The 25,622-nt window shown below is 35.3% G+C and overlaps 2 protein-coding genes across 4 annotated transcripts; one reads left to right on the forward strand and one right to left on the reverse strand.

Moving 5' to 3' along the window:
• The first annotated feature begins 316 nt into the window (after positions 1 to 316).
• LOC109004052 (glutathione reductase, cytosolic-like) lies at positions 317 to 19,507 on the forward strand. 2 transcript variants are annotated; one of them, XM_018982443.2, is made up of 17 exons: positions 317 to 497; positions 918 to 1,060; positions 1,499 to 1,563; positions 5,218 to 5,287; positions 5,839 to 5,910; positions 6,663 to 6,866; positions 9,976 to 10,049; positions 10,146 to 10,229; positions 10,962 to 11,049; positions 11,140 to 11,221; positions 13,120 to 13,193; positions 13,889 to 13,996; positions 14,108 to 14,172; positions 15,093 to 15,206; positions 15,650 to 15,749; positions 18,067 to 18,120; positions 19,011 to 19,507. In XM_018982443.2, the coding sequence occupies exons 2-17, from the start codon at positions 920 to 922 to the stop codon at positions 19,104 to 19,106; spliced, it is 1,491 nt and encodes a 496-aa protein (XP_018837988.2). In that variant the 5' UTR covers positions 317 to 497; positions 918 to 919; the 3' UTR covers positions 19,107 to 19,507. The 2 variants fall into 2 exon arrangements, with proteins under 2 accessions (XP_018837988.2, XP_018837989.2); XM_018982444.2 differs by having other exon boundaries at positions 331 to 484.
• Positions 19,327 to 25,132, reverse strand: LOC109004053 (protein disulfide isomerase pTAC5, chloroplastic). 2 transcript variants are annotated; one of them, XM_018982446.2, is made up of 7 exons: positions 24,431 to 25,096; positions 22,735 to 22,830; positions 22,418 to 22,555; positions 21,369 to 21,615; positions 20,532 to 20,569; positions 20,306 to 20,404; positions 19,327 to 19,603 (listed from the first exon to the last, which is right to left on the reverse strand). In XM_018982446.2, the coding sequence occupies exons 1-6, from the start codon at positions 24,998 to 25,000 to the stop codon at positions 20,309 to 20,311; spliced, it is 1,185 nt and encodes a 394-aa protein (XP_018837991.2). In that variant the 5' UTR covers positions 25,001 to 25,096; the 3' UTR covers positions 19,327 to 19,603; positions 20,306 to 20,308. The 2 variants fall into 2 exon arrangements, with proteins under 2 accessions (XP_018837991.2, XP_018837990.2); XM_018982445.2 differs by lacking the exon at positions 19,327 to 19,603 and having other exon boundaries at positions 20,124 to 20,404; positions 24,431 to 25,132.
• Between the last annotated feature and the right edge of the window lie 490 nt (positions 25,133 to 25,622).

Below are 25,622 nucleotides of genomic sequence, written 5' to 3' on the forward strand. Positions count from 1 at the left end.
TATATATTGAGACATCGTAGAAATTATTATTATTTTATCTGAGAAAAATATATGCATCTGTCCCACACCGGCACACACTCAACCTATTGAGTGTAAAAAAAAAAAAATGATATGAAGTGTGTGCCGGTGTGGGGCAGATGCATAGCATTTCCCTTTTATCTGTGTTCTCGCTATCGATTGATTACGAAGGATTAATTTAGTTATAGAAAATCAAATTATTTCATTTTATATGATTATCATAATTTTTTAAATTTTAAAATAAAAATAATATTATAATAATATTTTATTTAAATTTTAACGCAACATCTAAAATCCCATACCTAAATTATGAATCGCCGGAGTAAACCTCTTTCGCTGTCAATAAGCTTAGAAAAATTTATTATCTCTGCGATAATACACAATCGTTTCGACTGGACTCCATAGCCCTAAGCTCTGCTACTACTGATTTGCATTTGCCACCTCCGAGTTTAACTTCCACGATCTTTTAAATTTCGGAGGTCCATTCTTTGTTCATTACATTATTGCAGAGTATCATCTGCTCTCGCTCTGTCGACGTTTCTGTTCCCTTTTTTTTTTTTTTTTTTTTTGATGGAAGGATCCGTTTGGTTCGTAGAAAGCTGTGGGGAAATGGGAGGATTTGATAAGCCTTTTATTTTTTAATATTTTCTGCGTTTTTTTTTTTTTTTTTGTTGCTTACTTTTAAACCCGGGGAAACGCTGAATTTAGATTCGAGCAACTGATTGGTCTTAGTTGAGCAGTTCTCTGTTTTTTTTCAACCAAAGCGACAAATTGCGTCATATTCGAAGCTTTCTCTTCTTTTCTCTCTACCGATCAGCTTTCCGGCAGCCAACAGAGCGATAGACTATTTTATTTACTGGGCTAATTAAATTTTGATTTTATGATCTCTGTGTATATAGCTATGGCGAGAAAGATGCTTATTGATGGTGAGGTGAGCCAACCTAATGCGGAGGAAAACCACTACGACTTTGACTTGTTTGTCATTGGAGCTGGAAGTGGTGGCGTCCGTGCGGCTAGATTTTCTGCTAATTATGGAGCCAAGGTATAGACTTAGGATATGGAAGAAGCAATGCATAATTATGGTTATTTGAGGGCTAAACAAGAAGATAATTTCTTCTAGATTGTCTTATTATGCGGTTTTCTTGATAGCTTTGTTTTCATTGATTGCAGAATCACATATATAGTCAGTGGGTGATTCAAATTTCTGTTTTCACATTTGTTTGCTAGTTTTTTTTTCATCACATGTAAAAGAATCAGTAATAGCTTATTTTGAAAGATATTCTTGATTGCCTTTTTGTCTTATTGTTGCTTATTTAGGTGTTAGTAATGCACCTGAATTCTTTAAATTTTCGTGGAAATACTTTTAGCTGTATCCAAATCTTCGCGTTCTCTTACCTTGATTGTCATATTCATTATTCTTTCATGAGAAGCGTTTGATTTCTAGATGATGACCTAATCACGTTTGTAATACTGTTGCAAGGTTGGGATTTGTGAGCTTCCATTTCATCCAATCAGCTCAGACGTCGAAGGAGGAATTGGTGGAACGTGAGTTGATAAAAATTCTTAACTTCAATGCTCTTTTCATTGGTTGCCCTAGCCATCTTTGTGATCCTAGAGTCATAATCTATGCACTACAGTTCCTGATTTTCGTTTTTTACTTTTTTGGTTTGTATTGGGCGTTGCTAAAACTGCTCTGTTGTTGAGTTTGTAGTAGGTTTGTCACCTATAAAAATAAAAACTGTTAACAATACTGGTTGACCTTTTGTATACAATCAGTGACCTATTGAAACATAGCACGATAAATGACATTGGAATAGAGCATTAGTTGCAAGTTGCAATAGCAATTTACCCGTTTCCCATTTTCTAATGCTCCGTCAGAAAAAATCACCATGTAATTTCCCCTTATTTTTGGTATTTTAACAAATTGGATGCCGGATTAGTGAGATGTTTACACCTTTGTGGTTATCTATTTTTCAATCTCTCAATTAAGTAGGTTTAAAGATTAAGAATGTGGGCTGGTGCAAAATATTATATTAGTTCTAATTTGCTCGCATAATGTCATGTAAGGGTGTTGCTTCCTATAGTAGATGCTGGAAAAAATTTTCCCCATCGGCCTTCACTGTATATCGAGGGCTTTACCATTTCTTAATGACCAAAATATTGCATTTTTAGCTGATGTGTCTATTTTCATATGATTTTGAGTGGAGAAGAGAAGTCAAGGAAGGCGGTGCTTATTGGTGATTTGGGAAGGACAACCCTGATGGAGAAAATTTGTTAGGGACATAAGTCGAGGGCATTATGGCTTAAAGAGGGTGATGAATGCACAAAGTTTTTTCATTCAGTCACCAATTAACATGGAAAGAATTATTCCATTAGGTGTTCTCTCTTATATACTCCCTTTGTACTTGGGTCCAAGATCTACTTTTGGTAGGATGGGTGGTGGTGACCAATCTCTAAAAGACACTATCCCATGATTATTCATTATTGGTCACTCCAAGGAGGCTTACATGGTAGAGAATTACCTACTACCTTCAGACTCTTTTTTATGGTGCCTTGATTTTTTCAAGGAGGCTAAGGATTGGGTGGTGGATCTCTTCTTATCGTTCCTTGACCCGTTGTATTTGAGAATTGTGAGGTAACAATGATGATAAAATGATTTGGGGGTCATCTAGGAAAGGAGTGCTCAAAGTACAATCAGTTTACATTGTGTGCGTGCCCTGGCTAGGGATCATTTCCCACGAAAGCTCATTTGGAGGCAAAAGGCCCCCTAGAGTAAATTTCACTTGGGCAGTAGCTTTAAGGAAGACTCTTTCCCTAGACAACATGAGGAAGTGGGGCATCATTGTGATTAACCGATGTCGGATTTATAACTAAAATGAAGAATATGTTCATCACCCTCTAGTGCATTGCAAGGTTGCTAGCAAGTCATGGAATATGGTTTTTGTCCAATTTAGGAATGATTGGATGATGCCTGCTCGAGTAGTAGATTTTCTAGCATGTTGGAAAGGTCAATTTGGTAGCCATCAATGCGCTTGATCGTGGAGGATGCTCCCTTCTTGCTTATTGGGGTGTATTTGGCAAGAAAGAAAGGAGCATAGTTTTGAAGAATATGATGTTAATGTCAGAGCACTCTCATTGGATTAGTTAAAGTTAAAGGACATTTTTTATGAATATAAGAGAAATTTGACTTTTAGCTATTCCATTCACATAAATCTCCATATTGGAATAACTATTTTTTCATTATATAATATAAAATAATATAAGATGAATTTGATTTTAATTATTCACATCAAATCTCCACATTAGATTATACATTTATTTAAAATAGTAATAAATAACTAATAATTTAAAAAATATTTAATTTTTTTAATTATTAATTTATTTAATTTTATCATATTTTACTATTCTACCTATTATATATTAATTAATAATCATATTCTTATTAAATTAATATTTCACTAACTCAAATTAATATATCAATTTCAAAAATATTTTAATTTTTTTAATTATGAAATTATTTTATTTTACCATATTTTACTATTCATAATATTATATATTAATTAACAATTATATTCTAATTAAATTATGGATTAAAAATAGAAACTAGAAAGACATTGATGGAGATATCGGGAGAGAGAAACAAATGATATAAAATGGATTTGATAAATAAACAGTGTCTTTCAAATTTGGAAATAACTTTAGAAGTTATTGTAGCTATATTCCAAATATTTGAAATGTAGCTATTCCAATGTGATACATTTTATGGTTCAATAGTTAAATTCTCATTGGATTTAACTTTTAGCTAATCCAATGAAAGTGCTCTCAGAGCTTAAGGGTCCGTTTGGATACTTACAATATCTCAGTATATCTGTGAATAGTAGTGAAATGGTTTGAATTAAGATATTTTATTGGGTTTTGGGAAAGGAGAGAAAAAATTGAATAAAAATATTATAAAGTTAAAAAATTGTTTGAATATAATTTTTGAATATAATTTTTCTTTTGAAATTTGAAAAATTAGTATTGTTTTTTGTGTTTTGTTGGAAAAGTTATAATGATTAGATGAAAAAGTTGATTTGAAATTGAAAAATGTTTTGTGCTTAAATGATGTTTGGGAAGGAAATATCTGAGAATACTTGAGAACAGTTGTGTTGCCAAACGAACCCTAAGGCCTGGTTTGTTTAGTGAAACTATCTCATCTCATCTCATCTAATCATTACAATTCTTCCGAACTTCCAAACAAAATACAATAACCATTTCAACTTTTTCAAATTTCAAAACAAAAATAATATTAAAAAATAATATTCTAATAATATTTTATTCAACTTTCATCTCATCTCAACTTACTGCCCAAACCAGGCCTAAGTCTTCTTTCCTTTACACCCTCTTTCATTGGATGGTGGTCCAAAACAGTGTAAATTTCTCCATTTCTTCTTTTTAGGATTTGCTAGCACTTTTCCCTTATCCTACATAGGGGGGGATCTCTTGTATACTTCTTGTGTACTACGTTAACAACCTTTTTTCTTCTTAACACAATATTATCTTATAAAAAAGAAGTGTTGAACCATTGGGTGATCTTCTTCCTTATGCTAGTGATCGAGTTGAGTCACAAACTAAATGAGAAATCAGTTTTTCTGAGCTGTATTTTTTTTTTTTATTGATGTATTCCTTAATTTGGATGTTCATTTTGATTGTAAAGGTGGTATTTGTATTCAGTAGTCTAAATTAGAGTAATTATATGGAAGAAGTTGGGTGATATCTTACCAAAAAGGTCGATTGAATCCTAAGTTTCAATTCATCATTTATATTGTTTTGATGACCTACAAATCATCGGTTCATTGAATAAGGATTACTTTTATTCAGAGTAACAACTTCTGTTGAGAAAAACATCGAATAGACTATTTAGTTTCTGCTACCCTTTTTAGTACATCAACATAACTATAGTGAAGCATGAATAGTTTTGATAGAGTTATGATTAGACCTGTTGGTAATATGTAGTGACTTCTACTTTGTGTCTGGCTGTATGGTAACAGATCATCTGAATATATAATTAGTTTATTCCAGAACTTTCCTTTTTCCTGTTAGACTATATATGGATGACGTGTTTTCTGATAAAAAGAGATGATTGATTCCTTCTGAGAGTAGCACTCCTGCAGCAAAATTGCTTGTGTACATCATGTTTTTCATCTTTTGGTTTTCTAGGTGTGTCCTTCGTGGTTGTGTTCCCAAGAAGATTCTGGTGTATGCAGCTACTTATGGTGGTGAACTTGAGGTGAGAATGTGATCCAGTATCGGTAGTACATGAAGTGTTTTGAGAATACATGAGTAAAAACTGTTGGAATCATACTTTCTTCTGCTTGTTACTCCTTTTCAAGTGGCAGAACTTTAAATGAAGAAAACATTTTGTGAGAGTTTTCTTCTGTGGGAGTCTTCCTTTGTTATCATCTCATTGCATCTAGGTTGTTAATTTATCAAGTTTTCTATTGACATGGCTCAAGCTCAAAGTTTTCTTGAAATTTGGTTTATTATCTTTACTTATTGAAAACATGCGAGAACTTGACCTCCGGAATTAGTTTTGAGCTATTTGATACTCCTACAGTGATCTGTGCCTTAAGACTCATTGGTTCTTGGATCTATCTAGCAATAGATTGGCTTCAATCTATTCTAGAAAGTCGGTTGGGGAATGAAATTTTTGTTTGGCAGATTGTTGTTCCTTGCGTTAGTACCGACAAAAAGTTGTCCCATTTTTAGTGTGATGTACTGAGTTTTTCTTTTGGTCTATTGTGTGCTATTCATGATTAATGTACTCTTTTTGCTTTGTAGGATTCCAGGAATTTTGGGTGGGAGCTAAATGAGAAAATTGACTTCAACTGGAAGAAACTTTTGCATAAGAAGGTACCTTTTTTTTTAAACAAAGATTCATGGTGTATCTTGTTATATGATTCTGTTCACGTTTACAACCTAATTAGGATAACCATAAATGCCTCCATTGGAAAACTTGTTAGTGGAATTGGTGGTTGCTAGATCGCTAAGTTTTGTTGTGGTGTTATATAACTTGGTTTTTTTTCTATTCTAGCAATGTTGAACCATTGTAGTCTCAATGAAGAAGGGAAATGATAATTTGTCTTGATTAATGCTATTTGCTTGGTCTGATTCCCTTTTCTTAGAATTCTCTAGTTTTTTTGCCGGAGTTTAACAGTTCAGCAGAAAATATATAGTAGTTACTCTTGAGGGATGTTTGACAATGGCTAGCGAACCAGATTTTCTTTCGATGGGTGTTTAAGGATGGAGTATAATCTTAATTCTTTCTGGTTTAAATATTTGATCTCAAGTCTTAGCATGTAAGGGGCATGTTTAGACAAATTATTTATTATTTAAAACATACAACATAACTTGTAATTTATTTATTTATTTATTTTTTTTGGGGGGGGGGACTTGTTAGTGGCAAAGGATATATGGAATTTAGTTAGGTGATTTTTGTTTTCTTTGTGGGAACATGGACACTAATTTCTTGTTCACGTTATTGAATATTCTTCCGTATCGCTCCAATTATTAGTTTAAGTCATGCTGATAGTTTGAAATTAGATATGCAGTTAATTGTTTATAATAGTACTATTGTGATTGTATTTTTTGCTTTAAACTTTCAGACAGAAGAAATACTCAGGTTAAATGGAATTTACAAGCGCTTATTGACAAATGCTGGGGTTAAAATATTTGAAGGAGCGGGAAAAATTGTTGGTCCTAATGAAGTTGAGGTAACACAACTAGATGGCACTAAATTGAGCTACACGGCTAAGCACGTATTGATTGCAACTGGCAGTAGGGCTCAACGGCCTGATATTCCTGGCCAGGTAGATTTCTGCTTTGATTCTATTTCAATATGGTAAACATATTCAGTACATTATTTTTCAGAACGTTTTTTTAAGAGGTCAAAGTAACTTTATTGGAGAGAATGACATAGGCATTGCCCAAGTACACGGAGTATACAAAATAAAACACCTAATTACATTCTAGGAACCTGAAAAAGAAACAAGTAAGTTATATGCACTAGTTCCATTAGTTTTCAGAACGCTGAATCACTTGATGGCTGAACATACTTGTCTTTCCAGCTTCAGTTTCAAGAATTTTCTAGACCTCTTTAATATCAATAGCTATGTGCTTCTCTTGTATATTCCCTATGTATTAGGGTTTCACCCTTTTTTTCATACAAATAAATCGCTACTTTTTTTTTTTGATAAGTAAACAAATTTTATTGATCAAAGAATTAGGCAAAGCCTGATACAAATACAAGAACAACTATATGCCCTAATTAAGAAGGCGCAAAAGAGACAATATGAATAAATCCCTACTTACTTTAAGTAAACGAAAATTTTATTAAAAAACCCAAAAGGTATAGCTCAAATACACAGGAAGATCTCTATCTTATCAAAACAAAGAAGTACTTGGTCACACCGTGCAGCTAGACTCTAAGTTGAGGATTCTTGTATATGTTCTGTGTATTATTCTGTTCAGAATATTAATGTAGATCTCATTTATGGTATCTATGAATATTCTTATTACTTATCAAAAAAAAAAATTATGGCATCTATGAATTGTGAAATGCTCATGTGAACTGGGTTTGTACTTTTTAGTTTGGTTATTAACATTCTCCCATAATATTCTTTTTAGCAGTAAATAGTTTGTTGATAAGAATAATAGGCATAGCTCATGACAGGACATATACAAGAGAGACACCTGAGTATGATTACCTTGTAGTTGTGTTAATGCTATCTTATCAAGGGCTGAAATAGTTAAATATTTCCTAATTAAGGAATTTTGAAGTTGTTTTATGGTACCGTTACTCATTAATGTACTTCAAAAAATATGTTTCCATTTTCCATTGTAAAAGACCTTTTAGGTTTTTGAAAAACCATAGACTAGTTCAATTTGGGACCCTAAAAGGAAAAATCTTTTTTTTTTTTTTTTTATATATAAGTAAATAATAATGATATTAAATTTCCATCTCATCTCACTATCCAATTTTTTTCTCAATCGGATTACATGCCTGGCATTTGAGCTCGGCATAAAAAAAGAAATAAAAATCTACTTCAACTTAGAACTGGTTTTGGTAATATATTCATTTTATCAGCCCCAGGGGTTGGCTCAAGTGGTAAAGGCCTTGGGCTTGGGATATGCTCCCCCTAGGTCTAAGATTCAAATCCCCTTGGGTGCAAACAATCTTTAGGGGCTATTGGATTGGATTGGGAGATTTTCACCTTGAATTACCTGAGGTGCACTTGCGGGAAACTCCTTGCCGAGAGCCTATGCACCCCCGGGATTAGTCGGGACGTTGTTCCGGACACCCGGTGCCAATAAAAAAAATATATATTCATTTTGTCTGATGTACACAGTAATCATGTTTTAGTTTTATGGATGATATATCCAAAATTGTTTTGAATGCCAAAAAAAAAAAGCACTAAGAAACAGGTCCATATTTTACATTATCTAGGAAACCCCAAAGTTTAAAAACTAGTTATGGCATCCATGTTTGATCCAGTTCTATAGTTCCCAACCACTCCCTTATAAATTTGTTGTCCCATCTATAAACCTTTTTTGAATAAGTAAATTACAACAGGGTAATAACCAAGTTCTTCTAACCGTGAAGTTCCAATTTTTACCAAAATGTTTAGTTTTCAGCATATTGGATATCTTACAAATTGTTTTTTTTTTACCAAGCATGTGTGAAACATTAATGAAAATTGTTATGAGAACAAAAGTGTTTGTTTTAATTGTTATGTCATGGCTATCCACTTCAGCTAACACAAATTAATGACTGGACCACAAACGATAATGAAATCATTTTTTTTTTTGTGGGGTTAATTGTTTAAATTATAACTAGAGGAAGCTATTTGAAATCTCTCTCTCTCTCTGTTTCTTTTTTCTTTTCTTTTTTTTATAAGCAAGATAAATTTTATTAAAAAGAAAGGAATATTATCCCAGTATACAGGAAGTATACATGAACTCACTCAACCCTATTTGAAATCTTGCTTGAAAGAGTCAAAGTAACTAACCCAGCCAAAAAGGGTCAAGTTTCTTTTATATTTCTAGTTAGGTGCTCCTCTTGTATTCTTGTGTACTTGGGCTGCAACCTTTTTGTTTATGATTAAAATTCTTCGAGATGGATGCTTGTTTAATGACTCTTGTTAAAAGTAAAAATATCATATTATATGGATGCACGTTCACATGTTTAAACTGTGTCAACCATGTGTTCCTTCAAAAGGATGAAGTTCTCAACATTAAAAACCTTATTTAGTTTTTGGCATCTCTAGCATGTGCCAGTTCACCCTGACTCTAGCCCTGTGGCATATGGTGTGTCTTTTTTTTTTTTGATAGTTAATAAGGGAATTTTATTACCAAGAATAGGCAAAGCCCAAGTACATAGGAAGGAAATACCTAATTCACTCTAGAAACAAAAAGAGGCTAGTATGGTGTGTCTAAGCTGTAGTTGTATCCATGTTTAGCACAGCTCTTGGAAGTTTTCTGCTACTTGGTTGATAGGTATTTGTATAATGCATGATTGAATGCATTGTGCTGCTACAAGTCCAAGTGATATTGATCACATAGAAGGTGCAATAGGTTCTCTTGAACTGATTTTCAACCTTCTTTTCCAACTTCTTGATTTTTCTTTGAAGCTTTAGTTTTATGGTTTTTTCAATGAGCCCTTTTGCTTAACCACCTTTGTGTACCTTTTCCTGGACTTCCTGAGTCTTGTACCTTAATTTTCTCAGTTAGATTTATGGAGTTGATCTTTGAAGTGCTTGGCCATCCTTGCAACTGTTGATTTACATATTTCAATGTCTTAATCGATAGACTACTTAAGTTAACATTCATTGAAGCATTTAATATAATTGTAGATCTAATATTATTTGTTTGTGTTTTCTCCTTGTCTTTTCCCCACTTTCTTTTTCTTTATAATTGCAGGAGTTAGCCATAACCTCTGACGAGGCTTTGAGTTTGGAGGAGTTACCCAAGCGTGCTGTGATAGTGGGGGGAGGGTTTTTCTCTATCTCTATCTCTGAATCTGTATTCTGTATTGCTCTTCAGCTGTGCATTCTCAGTGTTTTAAAATGATCATCGTTTGATGTCATCAGGTACATTTCTGTCGAATTCGCTTCAATATGGAGGGGGATGGGTCTGACCGTGGATCTATGTTTCAGAAAGGAACTTCCTTTAAGGTTGTAAAAATTTTAGACTCTCTTCAACTTTGAGACCCTAGGCTGTGAATTATCTATTCTTGGGTATAAGAAATTGTCAAATGTTCTTGGAACAAGTCTTTGGTTCTGGAAGCATGTGAAAAATATTTGGTCAAATGTTCCTGGAACAAGTCTCTGAACTGTGGGTATGGAAGCAGGTTATCAAAACTTTTATTGCTTTACTAAACTCTTGAATCTTTTGGGCAACTAATTTTTGTCAACTCAAATACATAAAACTCAGCTTGGACTCTTAGCATTAAATCCAGAAAAAAAGAGAGACAAAGAGTTGACTAAAATTTTCTGAAAATGGAAATGATCAACCCTATAGTAATGAACAATTTACCAATTATAAATCTTGAGATTGTCTGATTTAGGGGATTCTCAAGCTATTCTTTTGCTTTTGAGTAGTAGTATGAGGTTTTGGTTTTGGCAAAGGAAGCATCTGCCCTGGCATCCCCCTGTCAATTGCTTCCTGCTGTATTCCCTGACCTAAAGAGAAGTAGCCCAAAATTTTATATTTTATGTTACCTCTTTGTAACAGTCCAGCTTTTTAGAGAAGTTTTCTGTTTTGTGTAATAATGGGGAGTTTATGTTTCCTATTCCATTTCATTGCTTCTTAAATAAGCGATTTTCCAGGAATTATTGAACCACAATCACTCTCGTTTTTTGTTTACATTCTGTTTCTGATGCAACCGTTTCTGAATGCTTTGGCAGAGGTTTCGATGATGAGATGAGAGCAGTGGTTGCGAGAAATCTTGAAGGCAGGGGAATTAATTTGCACCCAAGGACATGTTTGACACAGGTATAAAATTAGTTTTTTATGGATTACATTGACCGACACATTTTTTATTCACATTTACCATTGTGCTGATTATTATTTCTCTAATTTTAGTTGGTTAAAACAGAGGATGGCATAAAAGTTACCACAGATCAAGGGGAAGAGTTGACTGCGGATGTTGTACTCCTTGCCATTGGTAATTACAAACCCAGTTTAATTTACAAGTCACTTTGAATCAATGAGCTCAGAGATCTTTGGTAATTGTTTAAGGCATATTGGTTGATTGAGTTTGAGTTCCTAGTGATATTTGCTTTTCTTCAATGAAGTTTTTCGACCTACCTAGTCATGATTCGCCCAGTAGTGATTTGGCCTACTCAAATCCCACCTCGATAACATCTTCATGTACATAAGAATTAAGCGTTTGGGACAAGATGTTAGTCGGGGTTGGACGGTTTCCAACAGTTTTGTGGTAGTTGAAGAACAAGAAAATGGTTGCATGATGCTTTAGGGTGGATGGTGGCCTATAAATAATTTTCATAGCAATAAAAGTCTGAAAATTTTCTTGGCACATCTTTTATGTTCCATTAACAACGGAAAACATATGATTTTCATATAAATTTTTTCAACCAATTTTTTTTTTCTTATTTTCTCATTTTATGTTGAAGCAAATGCAACCTTAGACATTGTCACAATAATTTGAGAGTTTTGAGATATTACACATATTTGTGAAAAACTTACTGGTTGGAATAATCGCAATCAGTTGTTATTTTTATACCTTGCTACAAACCTGCACAGGTTTAAGTTTTCACAAAACTTGGAGCATGCCTGCATGGTGATAATATTGTATTGTATGGTTTTTTACTTGCTTACTCAGTTTTTTTTTTTCCTAAGATTTTATTCAAACACAAAAACGGGTGCAAACCTGAGTACACAGGAAGTAAACAAGGGATACATCTAACCAATAAAAAGAAGAAGAAAACAAATCATGAAAATTAGGGATAGAAGCAAAAGTATGAACGACCACCTAAAGATGAAGGGTTTAAAGGAAAAAAATTATAATTTCTCCCACTTGTTTCTCACAAAGGAAGAGAATGTTGAAGAAGATAGTTTTGGGCTCCTTCAGCATTCCTTCACGTTACTCGAAACTTCTATTATTCATTTCACTTGCAAGTAGGAACCATTTTCTAGACAGCTACGATTGTGGGCTGCCATCTAGTCCTCTCCAAGAATAAAATAGGTCCACTATTCTTCTGGGCAGGACCCAAGCCAAACTAATCCATCTTAGGAAGTCACTGACAGTGCACTAGCAATCTTGCAATGGAGTAAAAAAAGATGCACGGACTCCCCACTCTTACACATATGGCACCAATCAACCACTACGATATATCTTTTCCATAGGTTACCAATGGTGAGAATCTTGTTTAGATAGGCTGTCCAAGCAGAAAACACAGCCTGTGAAAGGGCCCTAGTCCTCCAAATGTTCTTCGAAGGAAGGGGTTGTTATGAGGAGTCAGGAAATTATATAAAAAAAGGGGACATTGAACACCTCTCTCTGGGCAGGGGCTCAATGCACTTGTCTACACCCTTTTGTCTCAACCTAGTGGAATATAGTATATTAAAGATTGTCGTAAATGTATCTATCTCCCATTCAGGGGTTGCTCTGATAAGTTGAGTAGATATTTCCATATGGTCCGCTACAGAAGCATCTTTAGCTTATGCAATGTTGTATACATCAAGGAAAAGTTCCTTGAGAGCCTCATCATGCCAAAATCTAATCCTAACAGTCTCCCACCACAAATCTAGTGTGATAAGAAAACTTCCCCAATGCCTTGTGAATTTCCACACTCTAACCCTACAAGACCCCCAACTCACGAGGCATTACCCCATCTATTTATATTATTCCATGAAGTACTAGCTAGTTCATAGTGAAGCAACTGATGGTGAATCGATTCTCTACTACTTTTCCACCACACTTGTTAGTTTATAAAGCTACATATAATTACTATGGGGTTAAACTGTTTCTTTATTATTTTTTCAGTTTCGTTTTTTACCCTTGAAAAGATTCTCTCATTAGTCACTGCTCGTTGGTTACAGGTCGGGCTCCTAATACAAAGAGGTTGAATTTGGAAGCTGTAGGCGTGGAACTTGACCAGACAGGAGCTGTGAAGGTCACTAGCTTTCTCAGTTGCTTCTCTTGCTTGTTATCATGGAACATTTTGTAATGTGTTTCTATTACTGAGGATCAGTTTGTTGAGTTTAGTAATATTTACCATGCACTTCAATTTCTACACTGAACAGAACTTTGAGATTATTGGTGCAAAGGCATTTGAAACCTTCTTTGATTATTTAATGGGTAAGTTTGTTACAAAATATGTAAGTGCATACACAAAAGAGGATGATTTATGCTATTATTCAGTTTAATGGCATTCTCATAGAAAGGCTATGTTTAAAAAAATGAGGCATTGATAAACCCTTTACTGGAGCCTGGAAGCTACAAACCCTGTGGCTGACAACTGGCAACCAGTTGGGTTGGTATCCAACTAGCTGATGGGCTCGTGGCGTTCTATGCTCATCAATTTTTTTTGGGTTAAATTGAAAAATTATAATAACATATTTTTTATAAGTAAAATTATAATAACATATGAAAACATATAATGTTGGCTTTGTTACTTTCTTTGATTAATAGAATTTATTTTACTTATAAAAAAAAAAAAATGTTGGCTTTGTTACTTAAAGGTTTGCAATCTCACATCATTGATCCTTTTCTTTGTTGTTCTATTGCCCTCACCACTCACATAAACGATTGTATACACCATGAGAATTGCTCATGCCACTGAGGTCTCTGCTGCCATTTCTCTTTCAGGTTGATGAGTACTCACGCACCAACATACCTAGCTTATGGGCTGTAGGTGATGTTACAAATAGAATGAATCTCACCCCTGTGGCCCTAATGGAGGCAACATGCTTTGCAGTATGAGTTTTATTCAGAATTTTTTTATTTAACTTATCTGGTATGCTTTGTTCTTCAAATGATTGCTTCCAATGTTGTTCAATGTATTCATGTATTTTGTTTCATCTGCAGAAAACTGTTTTTGGTGGGAAACCTACCAAACCAGACTACAAAGATGTGCCTGTTGCAGTGTTCAGGTGCCATGCATCTCCTGAGACTCTTAGATATTCTTAAAACTGCTTATTATTAGTTTTTTTAATAGGTAAAATAGCTTATTATTATTTCATACATTCTATTTGTATTAAAAAAGGTGTTATTCCAAATTTTTTAAATTTATCATCCTTTCTGGTCTTGTCCTTCCCAAAAAGAGTTTGCTTCGTGTCCAAGGGCTTGTATCAGATTGACTTGTCCACTGGAGAAAGTTGCAAATATGTTTCAGTTTGATCTTATTCTTTCTCAACCATGGGCTGTTCAGTTTATGTAGGTTTTTCCCCTCTTCTTAATAATCACCTAAAATATCCAGAACACGTTTATTGTTCAAATTGCACTACAAAAATTTTTACTTGTAATATCTTATGAAGGTGGAAAGTTCAAGAGGTTTAATAAGAAATGTGTAGCTTAGATTGGAGCCTCTGGATTTTGTGGTTGGATATCTCCTGCTTCAGCAATAGCCAAGTTTTGATCTCTATTGTACAGTTTGTATATTTACAAATTTTCATTATTTTTCAAATGCTAAATTGGTATCTTATTTCTATTATTTTTAATTAAATCTATATCTTCAGTTTTCCATGTTAGCATTCATGGATTGTTTTTGGAAGCCTTGGGAGTTTGGGCTTTGTTTAAAGCATCAAAAGGTCATTAGGAAGAAGCAGTTAAGAAAGTGCCATTTGTTTCCTGGTTGAACTAATAACCATATTCAGTTGATGAAAATTGTCTGCATTGTATACCTAACATTGCTTTGAACGGCTCATATTTGACACCCAACACTGTAACAAAAGTATTTCCTATCTATTGTTTATTGTTTTATTTTACTCGTGTGACATAAGTAGAACATCTTAACTACCATTTGAATTAATTTTGTGAATGTTAAATATGCACGTCTCTTTCCAATTTGCAGCATACCACCTCTATCTGTAGTGGGCCTCAGTGAAGAGGAGGCAATTGATCAAGCAAATGGTGACATCTCAGTTTTCACATCAACCTTCAATCCAATGAAGAACACTATCTCTGGGTACGTATCATGATTTGAAGTCTTACTCCACTACAAAAGTATATTTTTTATGACGAAGAATTTCGGAGACGGTGCAAAAGTAACATGTCTTTAACCCAGTCAAACTTTGGACCCGTGTAACACATTCCCATCACAGGGATCAGGTAAATTATTGGCTTTTTACTGATGGGACATGACCCCTAGAAATTGTTTGACCCAACAGTTCGAACCCTAGACTTGGAGGGACATGACCACTTTTTTTCCACATACGACACCAATCCATCACAATGACTCGGCATTTCATTAGACACACACACACATGCTACAGCTTCTAAATTGAATACTTACCATGTTATAGTTAATGCAGACAGAAATTTTTTTAAACAGTTTTGCAAATACGGCTTTGATGTTTGAAATCTCTATAAATGTCTACTTACTAGTTTTTCTTATTTTTGGTGCTCCAGACGACAAGAAAAGACAGTTATGAAGCTAGTTGTTGATGCTGGGACAGATAAAGTTATTGGAGCATCCATGTGCGGCCCAGATGCACCTGAGGTCATACAGGTACAATGGGTTTGCCATTTTGTTTCATTGATGGTTTAGATATGAAGTTCTAGTGCACTTTCAATGTCGGTTATTATTCTTTTAATGAGGGTAACATGCATGATAGGTGCATACATGTTGGAGTGGCCATTTCTATTTTTGGTCTTTTTATGTGAACTTTTTAGTATAGTCAATAAGGGATATCTGTGGATATTTAAAATGCCCTATACCGGCAAACGCATCAAAAGGCAACCAGCTTTCAATACTGGTTTTTACATTATGCTGCTATTTTTCCAATATCTCTGAACAGCATGGCCGGGGTAGCCTCAAGTGGGAGATATGAACTATGATATTGCAGATGCCGTAGAAAACTGTGCTAGAAACAATTTTGGTGCTTGTTTTTCCAGCCTTGAGTGACAGAATCGTTCTTGAATTTGTATTGAGCGAGAAGGTGTGCAAAAGAAAAGTGAAGACATCATGCAATAAGTTTCTAGAAGCATTTTTACCTTATTAGTAGCACCATATTTTAGAGGCTATTGAAGTTTATCTGCATTTTGGATGCACTTTCTTACTCTTATTTATTTTATCACAACATGAAAAGAAGCATCCATTGTTTCTTCACACAGTTGCCCTGTTCAATTAATATCTTCCACAGAGCAGTATTTTTTTGGGTAAGTTCCACAGATTAGTATGAATCTTTATTTAGTCCTATAGATGCTCATCAACCATTGAGAGAGCCAAAGCAACTTTCGCCAAACATGTTTATATGCCCAAGGGAATTAACTTTTTTACATTGCAAAAGAAGAGAGGCTGGTTCTGTTGTATGGATGGAGATTGTAAAGGGCCGTTTATATATTTGTTTTCTTTTAATGGTCTCAGTTTTTATTAGGTAACAAATTCATTAAAATAGTGGATTGTAAATTTATCAAGATGTAAGAATCTGAAATCAAGGAGTTCTATAAAATAAGAAACGATGGGCACTCTCAAATAACCATTCAGTCATGCAAAGATCTTAAAAACATGGAGATAATTTACTTATCAAAAAAAAAAAAACATGGAAATAAATGAAATTAAAGGAAGTTCAACACTATTGTATGTCCAGTTACTCCCTTCTATCCATAAAATCCTCATAATTCATAGAGGAACTAGACTTCAGAATATAAGTTGCAAAGCTTTTTTTTTAGAATGCAAGTATTTTAATATTTAATGAGCTCCATCTGAAAGTTCGCTCTTTTTTCTCTTTCTTTTATTGGATATTTATATTTTTTACTTTATGTGCATTTAGTTCTTGGATTTGAAATATGGGGGGGTACCCGGGTATTTATGTTTCGGCCCGCGGGGTGAGTATTAGGGACAAGGGGCGAATGGAGGAGTTTGGAAGCACATACGTAGAGGTTGGGGGGCTGTTTGTTCGACACAGTAGAATCGTGAAGGGTGACGGATCTAGAATAAAATTCTGACAGGATTTATGGTGTGGAGATCGAGCCCTCAAAGACATTCCCTACAGTTTTCAGGATTGCATGTGAACAGGAAACATCAGTGGTGGATCTCATGGAGATGTCCGGTGGCTCAATCCACTAGAATGTGAACTTTTTGAGAACCTTGTATGCCATGGAGATTGAGCACTCAAGGAACTGATAAATTGTGGTAGATGCCCGCTAGAAAAAGGCGCTTTTTCTGTCCGCTCCTTCTATATATAAGACCCTTATCAACCCATAACACAATAGCTTTCCATGAAAAAGTACTTGGAGAAATAAGCCGCCTCTTAAGGCAATTTTTTTGCTTGGACAACTTCTCTGGTCAAGATTTTGACTATGGATAACTTACGGAAACGCCGGGTGATTGTTGTGGACTGGTGCTGTATGTGCAGAAAAAATGGTGAGACTGGGGATCATTTTCTACTGCATTGTGAGGTTGCTAGATCGCTATGGGATGGTGTCTTTAGAAGATTGGAGTTGGCCTGAGTCTATGCCTGCTATGGTGGTTGAGCTCCTGGCCAGTTGGAAGAATTTGGGCCGAATTCCAAAAATCACAGTTGTGTGGAAGATGATGCCTATATGCATTCTTTGGTGCCTACGGAAAGAACGAAATGAACGGGCTTTTGAAGATAAGGAGTGAACATTGGAGGAGATTAGATTGTTATTTGTTAAAACTTTGTTTGTATCGGCGAATGTTGTAGATTGCAATGGTCTAGATTTTCATGATTTTCTTGTTTCTATTTCTTCCCCTTAACTAGGTATAAACTCTTGTATACTTGGACTATGACTTGTCTCATTAATAAAATCTGTCACTTGTAAAAAAAAAAATGGTTCTTGATATTGTTTTGGGGTGTCCACAGGGCATTGCTGTTGCCGTCAAGTGTGGAGCAACGAAGGAACAATTTGACAGCACGGTAAGCTAAAGCCTTTTTTTTTTTTTTGGTTTTTCGGTTTCTCATTTCAAAGCTTTCTGCGAACTCATTACACAAGTTGTATCCTCCCATTTGTACCCATTTCTATTGACAGCTTTAGACATCAGCATTTGAGCTGGCTTTCTTTCCTTATTTTCTCCTTTGGCTAAATTATGCTGGTCATGATATAACTGATGATATTATGACATTGTGTGCCACTCAACTAATCATTTAAAAAGCAAGAAGCCATAAAATGGTGTGGCCGCTATAAGGTAAGATAGCGGCGCATGCTGGCAAAGGATGTGCAAGTTAATTGTGTAATATATTATGGGATGATGGAGAGATGACGGGCTTGCAAGAAATTTCTAAAAATAGGCTAGGTAACATCTGAGACATAAATCTTTGATTATAATGAGAGCCTGAAATAGCTCCATGGGAGCGGGTATATCTTTTCTAATACCCAACTCCATGGCAGTATACCCTGCCAAGTGTGTGATTTGGCAATTATCTAGCAAAGTTACTCCATTACTCATATTTCCCTTCTGCATGTTTAATGTGTTTTGCTGGAAGTAGTTGATAGATATGAGAATTAAAGATATGACCGAGGACCATTTCTCTTCTCTATTACATTAATAATGGGGAAGAACAAACTAGACTCCAGTCTTTCAATCAGCAAATGTTTAGACCAAAATGATTATTCGCAGCATCTTGATTGACTTTTCTAGTTATTATTATTACTATTTAAACACAACCGTTGTGTTTGTTTTACCATCTCTCTTGAGAGTTCATTCCCTTGGCTTAATGTAGAAGGCCCTTGATTTTAATTGGTCTTTCTATTTCATAATTTTATGGCTCCTTTGGTATTGAGACGGTTTTGTGTCTTTATCCAACAGGTGGGAATACACCCTTCAGCAGCTGAGGAATTTGTGACCATGCGGTCAGTGACAAGGCGTATTGCCGCCAGTGGCAAACCAAAGACTAATCTGTAAAGATACAAATATGATGAATCTTTGAAGAAGGAAAGAAGAGCAGTTGAAAGGGGTAAAAATACTCAATGATCGAATGCAATAGAATCATAATTCATTAGGAATACAGAATTCGTTTACAGAGAACGCTGTTCAGCTGCTCTCCCAATAAAAGGTTCATCAGATGTCAAGCATATGCAAGTGCTGTGTTGGTTCCACGTTATGGCAGTGTGAGTTCGCATAATTTATTGCAGAAAACTATGTTACTTATTCTTTAGATTATTATATCATCTGCTGAATTTGGATTGGATCGACAATCCCATATCTTCTGATTGATGGGGGGATACAATATTATTTAATTACTCAGGCCACCTTGTTTGAGCCCTCATTTTTATCAACAAGACAAACTAGAGAACAATATCCCACTTTTTGGACTTATAATTCTCTCTCTCTCTTCTTGACTGTTTCCCATGTTTTTCCCTTGAAAACAAATGACTGTACAGCAGCAATAGGTGGAAATTCTGGAGGAAAAGAAAAAGAAAGAAATCAGAAATGCAATACTACCAAAAAATGAATCTTGGCAATTTTATTAACATTTGTGATAAGATAGATTTAATTAATATAACCAAAGAATAATCCCTTTGCCACCACTTGGGGGGGGGAGTTACGTCGGTATTTGTTTTGTTCTCTCTCTACTTGCAATATTTATAGCAACTTAAAGTATTAATAAAAAAGAAGGCAAGTTCAATGATTCCAGCTCTATTCTCCATCCCAATCCTATGTATATGCTACAACAATTACTTGATCTGTGTGATAAAGAATAATGTTATACACTATATTCTCGTCCTATTTTGATCATACTAAATAGTACGTGACACATTTATCACCATTAGATGATAAAGAAACATGTAATAAATGATCATTTCATGGTGATAAATGTGTCACATCTTACTTTTCTTACGGTTTGGGTGTCATGTGATATAATGGTTTGGATCATACGTTGCCGGTTTAGAAAAATTAAAAATGCATCTTCTCGTTGGATACAGAATCACGTGGCCTGCTGTTTTCATTACACACTCATTAATCCTCCCTCCACTTCAATGTCTTATGTCGTATGATATTTATCATAGGAAAAATGGTATTCTCATAAGTAAACAATACAATCACTAAAAGACATATATATATATATATAATTAATATAAGAGATGAGGATAAGACAATACATATCATGTATGTCGTTTCCCTCCACATACATCACAAACTGTAAAGCCAACGCCCTCGCAATATGGACACTTCATTCCCTCGTCTACCCATTCCAGAAACTGCATATAAAATTTGATAATAAGATAATAATAATAGTCTTTGATAATGGTGGATGGATGGTATCAGATCAGAAAGAATAAATAATAATATTGGTTCAATATTTGGCTCAGTAATCAATCCTCTTACCTGTGGTTCGATATTTGGCTCGCCTGTTCCATCACATTCTGCAAAAGAAAATTCCCAACCTTGGAAGTTCAAATTTGTAACCTTTTTTCATGTAAGCAGGGGCAAATTTCAAAAATAAGTGTCTTTAATGGCATTTCATATGTACGTACATGACCGGATTGTTTTCTTCAACTAATTTTCTTAGTCAATCCTAAATACACGACCCCACCCCTCAGAACCACATTATCAAAGTAATCTTAGCATGGAATCCAACCCAAGATGTCTCAATCTACAACTTTTTCAAGTAGGTTATAGCTTTTTATCCCCCCCCCCCCCCAAAAAAAAAAAAAAAAAAGAAAAGATTTTCCTGCAGACCCAGATGGCCTAGATACCGGATATGCACTATAGCGGGAGCGTCTCACTGCAACATCATACTTGTCCCCACTCAACTTATTAACTGCCTGTTCAAGGCAACCGATCTTCTGCATCAGAGGATCGGATGGCTGTGGTGGGACGTATGTTGAGATGATAAGCATCTGCAGGAGGTAAGTGTCCAAAATTTTAAATTTTAAGTCTGTTTCTAACAATTGACCTTTCATCATTTTCAAACTTGAAGATTCTCCATTGGTCCTATATATATATTAAGCATAAGTTATCAACTAATGCCCACTATACTAGTCAGAAAATATCACTTTTGACCCAGACAAGTCTTTAAGGAAATTCGCTCAACTAATGAATCTGCTGTTAATTTGGGATTTATGGTTGGACAAGGAGCAACTTCAAAGTATTTTCATTGTCAAACCTCTGTTTGATTGTTCTATCTATGGAGACTTAAACTGGGCAGTGACAAACATGTACCTGTGCACAATAAGCGGCCCTCTCCACGACAGGTAAGGCACTTTGTTGTGGCATCTTTTGTCTTGCTATTACCAACTTGTTTGTTCCGCCCAGCTATTCTAGAGGGTTCTTCCCATCGATTCTCTCCTAAGAGAAAAACTCGGTGTTGGGATACCTCTACTTCTGTAACACTTTCTTCATTCACAACTTTCTGCTGAAACTCTGAAACTTCAGTTATAGCAGCAACCGGAGCTCCATTTGCACCTACCTGAAAATCAGCAGGATCCTTGACTATAAATAGAAATCTGATCACAAATTCATGATATGTTCTTTGATTCCCTATTAATACAATATGGGCACAATAATATCTTTGCACGCATGATAAGTTCAGAAAACATAGGTGAAAAGAAAATAAAAATGATAAATGTTTGTCATTAGAGAGAGTTGCTCAGGTTAATAATAAATAGATGTTAACCCGCCAGTCACTAATCTGCTCATCATGCCACCATCACTATAAAATTACTAAAAGGAAAGGGGAGAGAGAGGGGGGGGGGGGGCACAGGTGGGGGGAGGCATTCAGGAAGATTACTCCAAAATGGGGCATATGCTTTTGCACATTTTGGGCCCCTATGCCAAAATTCAGAGCAATATTCCCTTCCAATTCCCATATGGTTTCAGCATCAATCTTTTATTAAGCCAGCCAATGCTAAAAACTGAGAAGTACAGTTTTCTATGTCAACCTCCAGCAAAGAAAACACAAAATAAAAGGTAGTTGAAAGGCAGTCCATTATCATCTACATGTGCTCCCATGCCATCTTCAATGTTGGTTTACTTGTGAAATCACAACATGCAGCTTGTGTGTTGCCACCAGCCTGCTGCTTGAATCATCCCAACAGTTCAAATATGCAATCTTTTATGTGGATCCCCAAGCATATGGGCACAAGAAGAGCTATATATTTTTCAGAAAGGCATTAGTGCCAAATGTGGCATTTTAATGAGAACTCCGCCAACATAGTGCCTTAAGAGAACCACAATAGTAAAGTATTTCATCAAAAGAGATCTCAACATACCTTCGGTGAAACAGACACATTGCTGCCCTTCTGATCTGCATCTGTGTTTGAACGAGCACCAACAATTTGTTGCTCCATAAATAACCTTTCAAGAAGCTCTGCAGTCATTATCCCGTCTTCAGTGGCACCTAGTGTGGACTGTGAAACAGTACCACACACTATCAAAACCATAAGACAGAATAGAAAGACAGCATGAAAATGAACGATTAAGTCATTTACATGTTGGACATTCTACTAGGAAAACTTTATCTAATCCTAGATGATTCTGGAGCTTTTCCGTCTATGTAAGTTGCATGTTATGACAATTTGCAACTTACTTGCCAAGTCTTGACAGCACGTTCTGTCCCACTTGAGAAACTTGAAAATTCCATGTCTTCCTCACCCGAGTAAAATCCCAATTTTTGTAATGCTACCTGTCATACTCACAAGTCAGAACACAAGATATGCTCTTTCAGTTTTAGTAATACAAGTGAGTTGTGATAGCATGGGGCAAGATATAGAACTAGAAGAACTGCAGAAAACCCAGCATGAACATTACAACTCACCCCGCATCAAACAACCCAGAATTTGAAATACAAATTTATACGGTTTGGAGATTTACTGTGCACAGCTCTACTTTTAAGATGAGATGCCCGAGAAAAATGAAGGATTTTTCAATGCAAGAGAAGCTTAATCCAATCTCAAACCACAAAGTTCAGCTTCAAAGTAAATAACATAATCATTATATAATGTCATGTTCATAGGATAATGTTTTAAGTTAATCTGTAACCTACCGGCCTATTATCATACATCATTCCTTATATTTCTTTTTTTCTGACAGTTCCATATATTAATACAAAATGATTAAAGCAAGAGCTCACAATATTATTCTCTGGTACGACTGATGGCTCTCAAGTTCATTTTCGGTCAAGGCAATTTGACCCAAATCTCTTCAGCACATTGGAGCTTTTTGAGGCTTCAAGAGTGGCAAGAAATCCACATTTATGAGTTTTACCATTTTGGGGTTTCGCAAACATTTATAATTTTTACCATTTCAGAACAGTTCCGGCTTTCCAAACTCCCTTCTTCAATTGAGATTGGACTCCTTCTGTACGTTTTCTACTTGCTAATGCATTACAGTTTTTATTTTACGTCCAGTATAACTAAAACAATCTGTAGCGTTCGTCTTTCTAAATTAAGGAGGAGGCAACTTTTAGTAACATCAATTATTCATCTGTTGCCAGTTAGTACACCAAGTAGCCAAGGATCCAGATGTAAAGATACTACCATCTTTCAACAAAGGAATACTAATTTCTGGCACCTAACGTTTTCTTTTCTTGAAAAGTAATCTCTGGCACCTTACTTCACCTCACAATGTTCGTATTTGACAAAAGGAACAAAAATATAAAAGTGAAACGGGAATTTAATTTGACAATGCCTAGCATGGTAATAGGTGCCAAAGAATATTTTCATATATGCCAATTACATACAAGCCAAGGCCATAGCATAGATTTTTTAAGATAATTCAAGGCCTTAGCTTAGTTGACAAAGCATTGGGGTGGCTTCTTAGCAAACAAATACATGTAGCATCAGTCTAATTCGGCAATATATATATCTGACCATTGACTTACCTCTTATAGGGCACAACTGACCATGACTGTTTTCGAATTATAATCAACTTGGTTAGTCCACTTACTTGTTCTTCAAGTATAACAACCTCATCACAATACACCATGACTGTTTTCGAATTATAATCAATTTAATTGGTCCAATTATTCGTTCTTCAAGTATAACCGCCTCATGTAGTTATGGCATGTCGGTTGTTTAACTCTTCCTTAGAATCCTTACTTTGACATGCGCTATTGACGTGATGTTTTAATGTTCTTGTTACTTCAGACATCTCTTTTTTACCAAAAAAGAAAACTATAATCGCAAAAAATAAAAAAGTATATGCATCTATAAACACACACAAAACATAGCACAAAACACAAAACTCGCCTTGTAATTTCATAGTAGGAATGATTGCAAGCAGACCTGCAACGCTCGAACCTCATCTCCTTCCGATCCCTTCCTCAGCGTCTTTCTCCTCTTCTTTGCTACGTCCTCCGAAACCCTGACCACCTCCTTATCCACCACCACCACCTCCTTCTCCTTCAGATCCTCCTCCAACAACACCATCGGGCTCGCACTCGAACTACTCTCCGCGATTAGACCTTTCTCCTTAAGCACCTGCAACAATCCCGCGATACTCGAGATAGTTTCAGACACTGACGCCCCTTCTCCTAGCGTAGAGTTCTGGTGCTCAAGGTGTTGAATTCTTAGCTTGAGTTCAGCGATTTGGCCGAGTAGGGAGTCGCGCTCGCCGGCCCAGCGCTGTTCCTCGCGGAGCCAACGTTGCTCCTCGCGAAGCCAGCGCTGCTCCTCGCGGAGCCATCGGATCTCTTCGCGGTCATAGTCAGAGTGGTTGGTGGAGCGGCAAACGTGAGATTTGAAGGGAGAAAGCGAAGATAGTTTGGGAAATGGGAAGAGGAGAGTGGTGTGGGGAAGAGCAAACGGTTTGAAGTGAAGACTGGGGTTCAGAGGGAGTGCAAGGGAGGAATACATGGAAATGTGAGTGAGAAGAAAAGAAGAGAAGAAGTGGATATCGTAAGTGATTGTTGAGGGAGATATAGATATCAGAGAATTTTATTTTTGTTTGATGGATCATGGGGAAAGGGCCTAAGGGGGCGTTTGAACCACATGTTTTGTATCAGGGGGCGGGAAGCCAACCTATTATGAGGCTGAGCTAATCGACCTGGCATTGTAAACCTTTCGATTTTGTTTGAAGATAAATTTTTTTGCCATTAAAAAAAATTATATAAAAGTAAATTAATTTGATTTGACGTAGTATATTGTATTATAAAATTATTTTTATCATAAAATAAATTTAACGTATTACATGAAATTACGTCATTTTATAAATTTATTTTTATATAATTTCTTTGTGTATATAACATTTCTCTTAATTAAAAATTTGAGAGATCCATCATAACATTCACTTGTTCTCAAGTTTTTTCTAGTTAAAGTTTAACAGATTATTTACAAGTTTGGTTAAATCATTAAAATTTTATTATTTTATTTTTTGATGGTTTCTTTATTTTACCATTAGAATGGTGATTCAAGAACCTAGAATGCAAGCAAAATAGTAAAAAATTAGTCAGCTGATAGTTATTTTATCCAGCTTTTT

Source organism: Juglans regia, chromosome 7 (assembly GCF_001411555.2).
Source record: "Juglans regia cultivar Chandler chromosome 7, Walnut 2.0, whole genome shotgun sequence".
NCBI classification, from domain to species: Eukaryota; Viridiplantae; Streptophyta; class Magnoliopsida; order Fagales; family Juglandaceae; genus Juglans; species Juglans regia.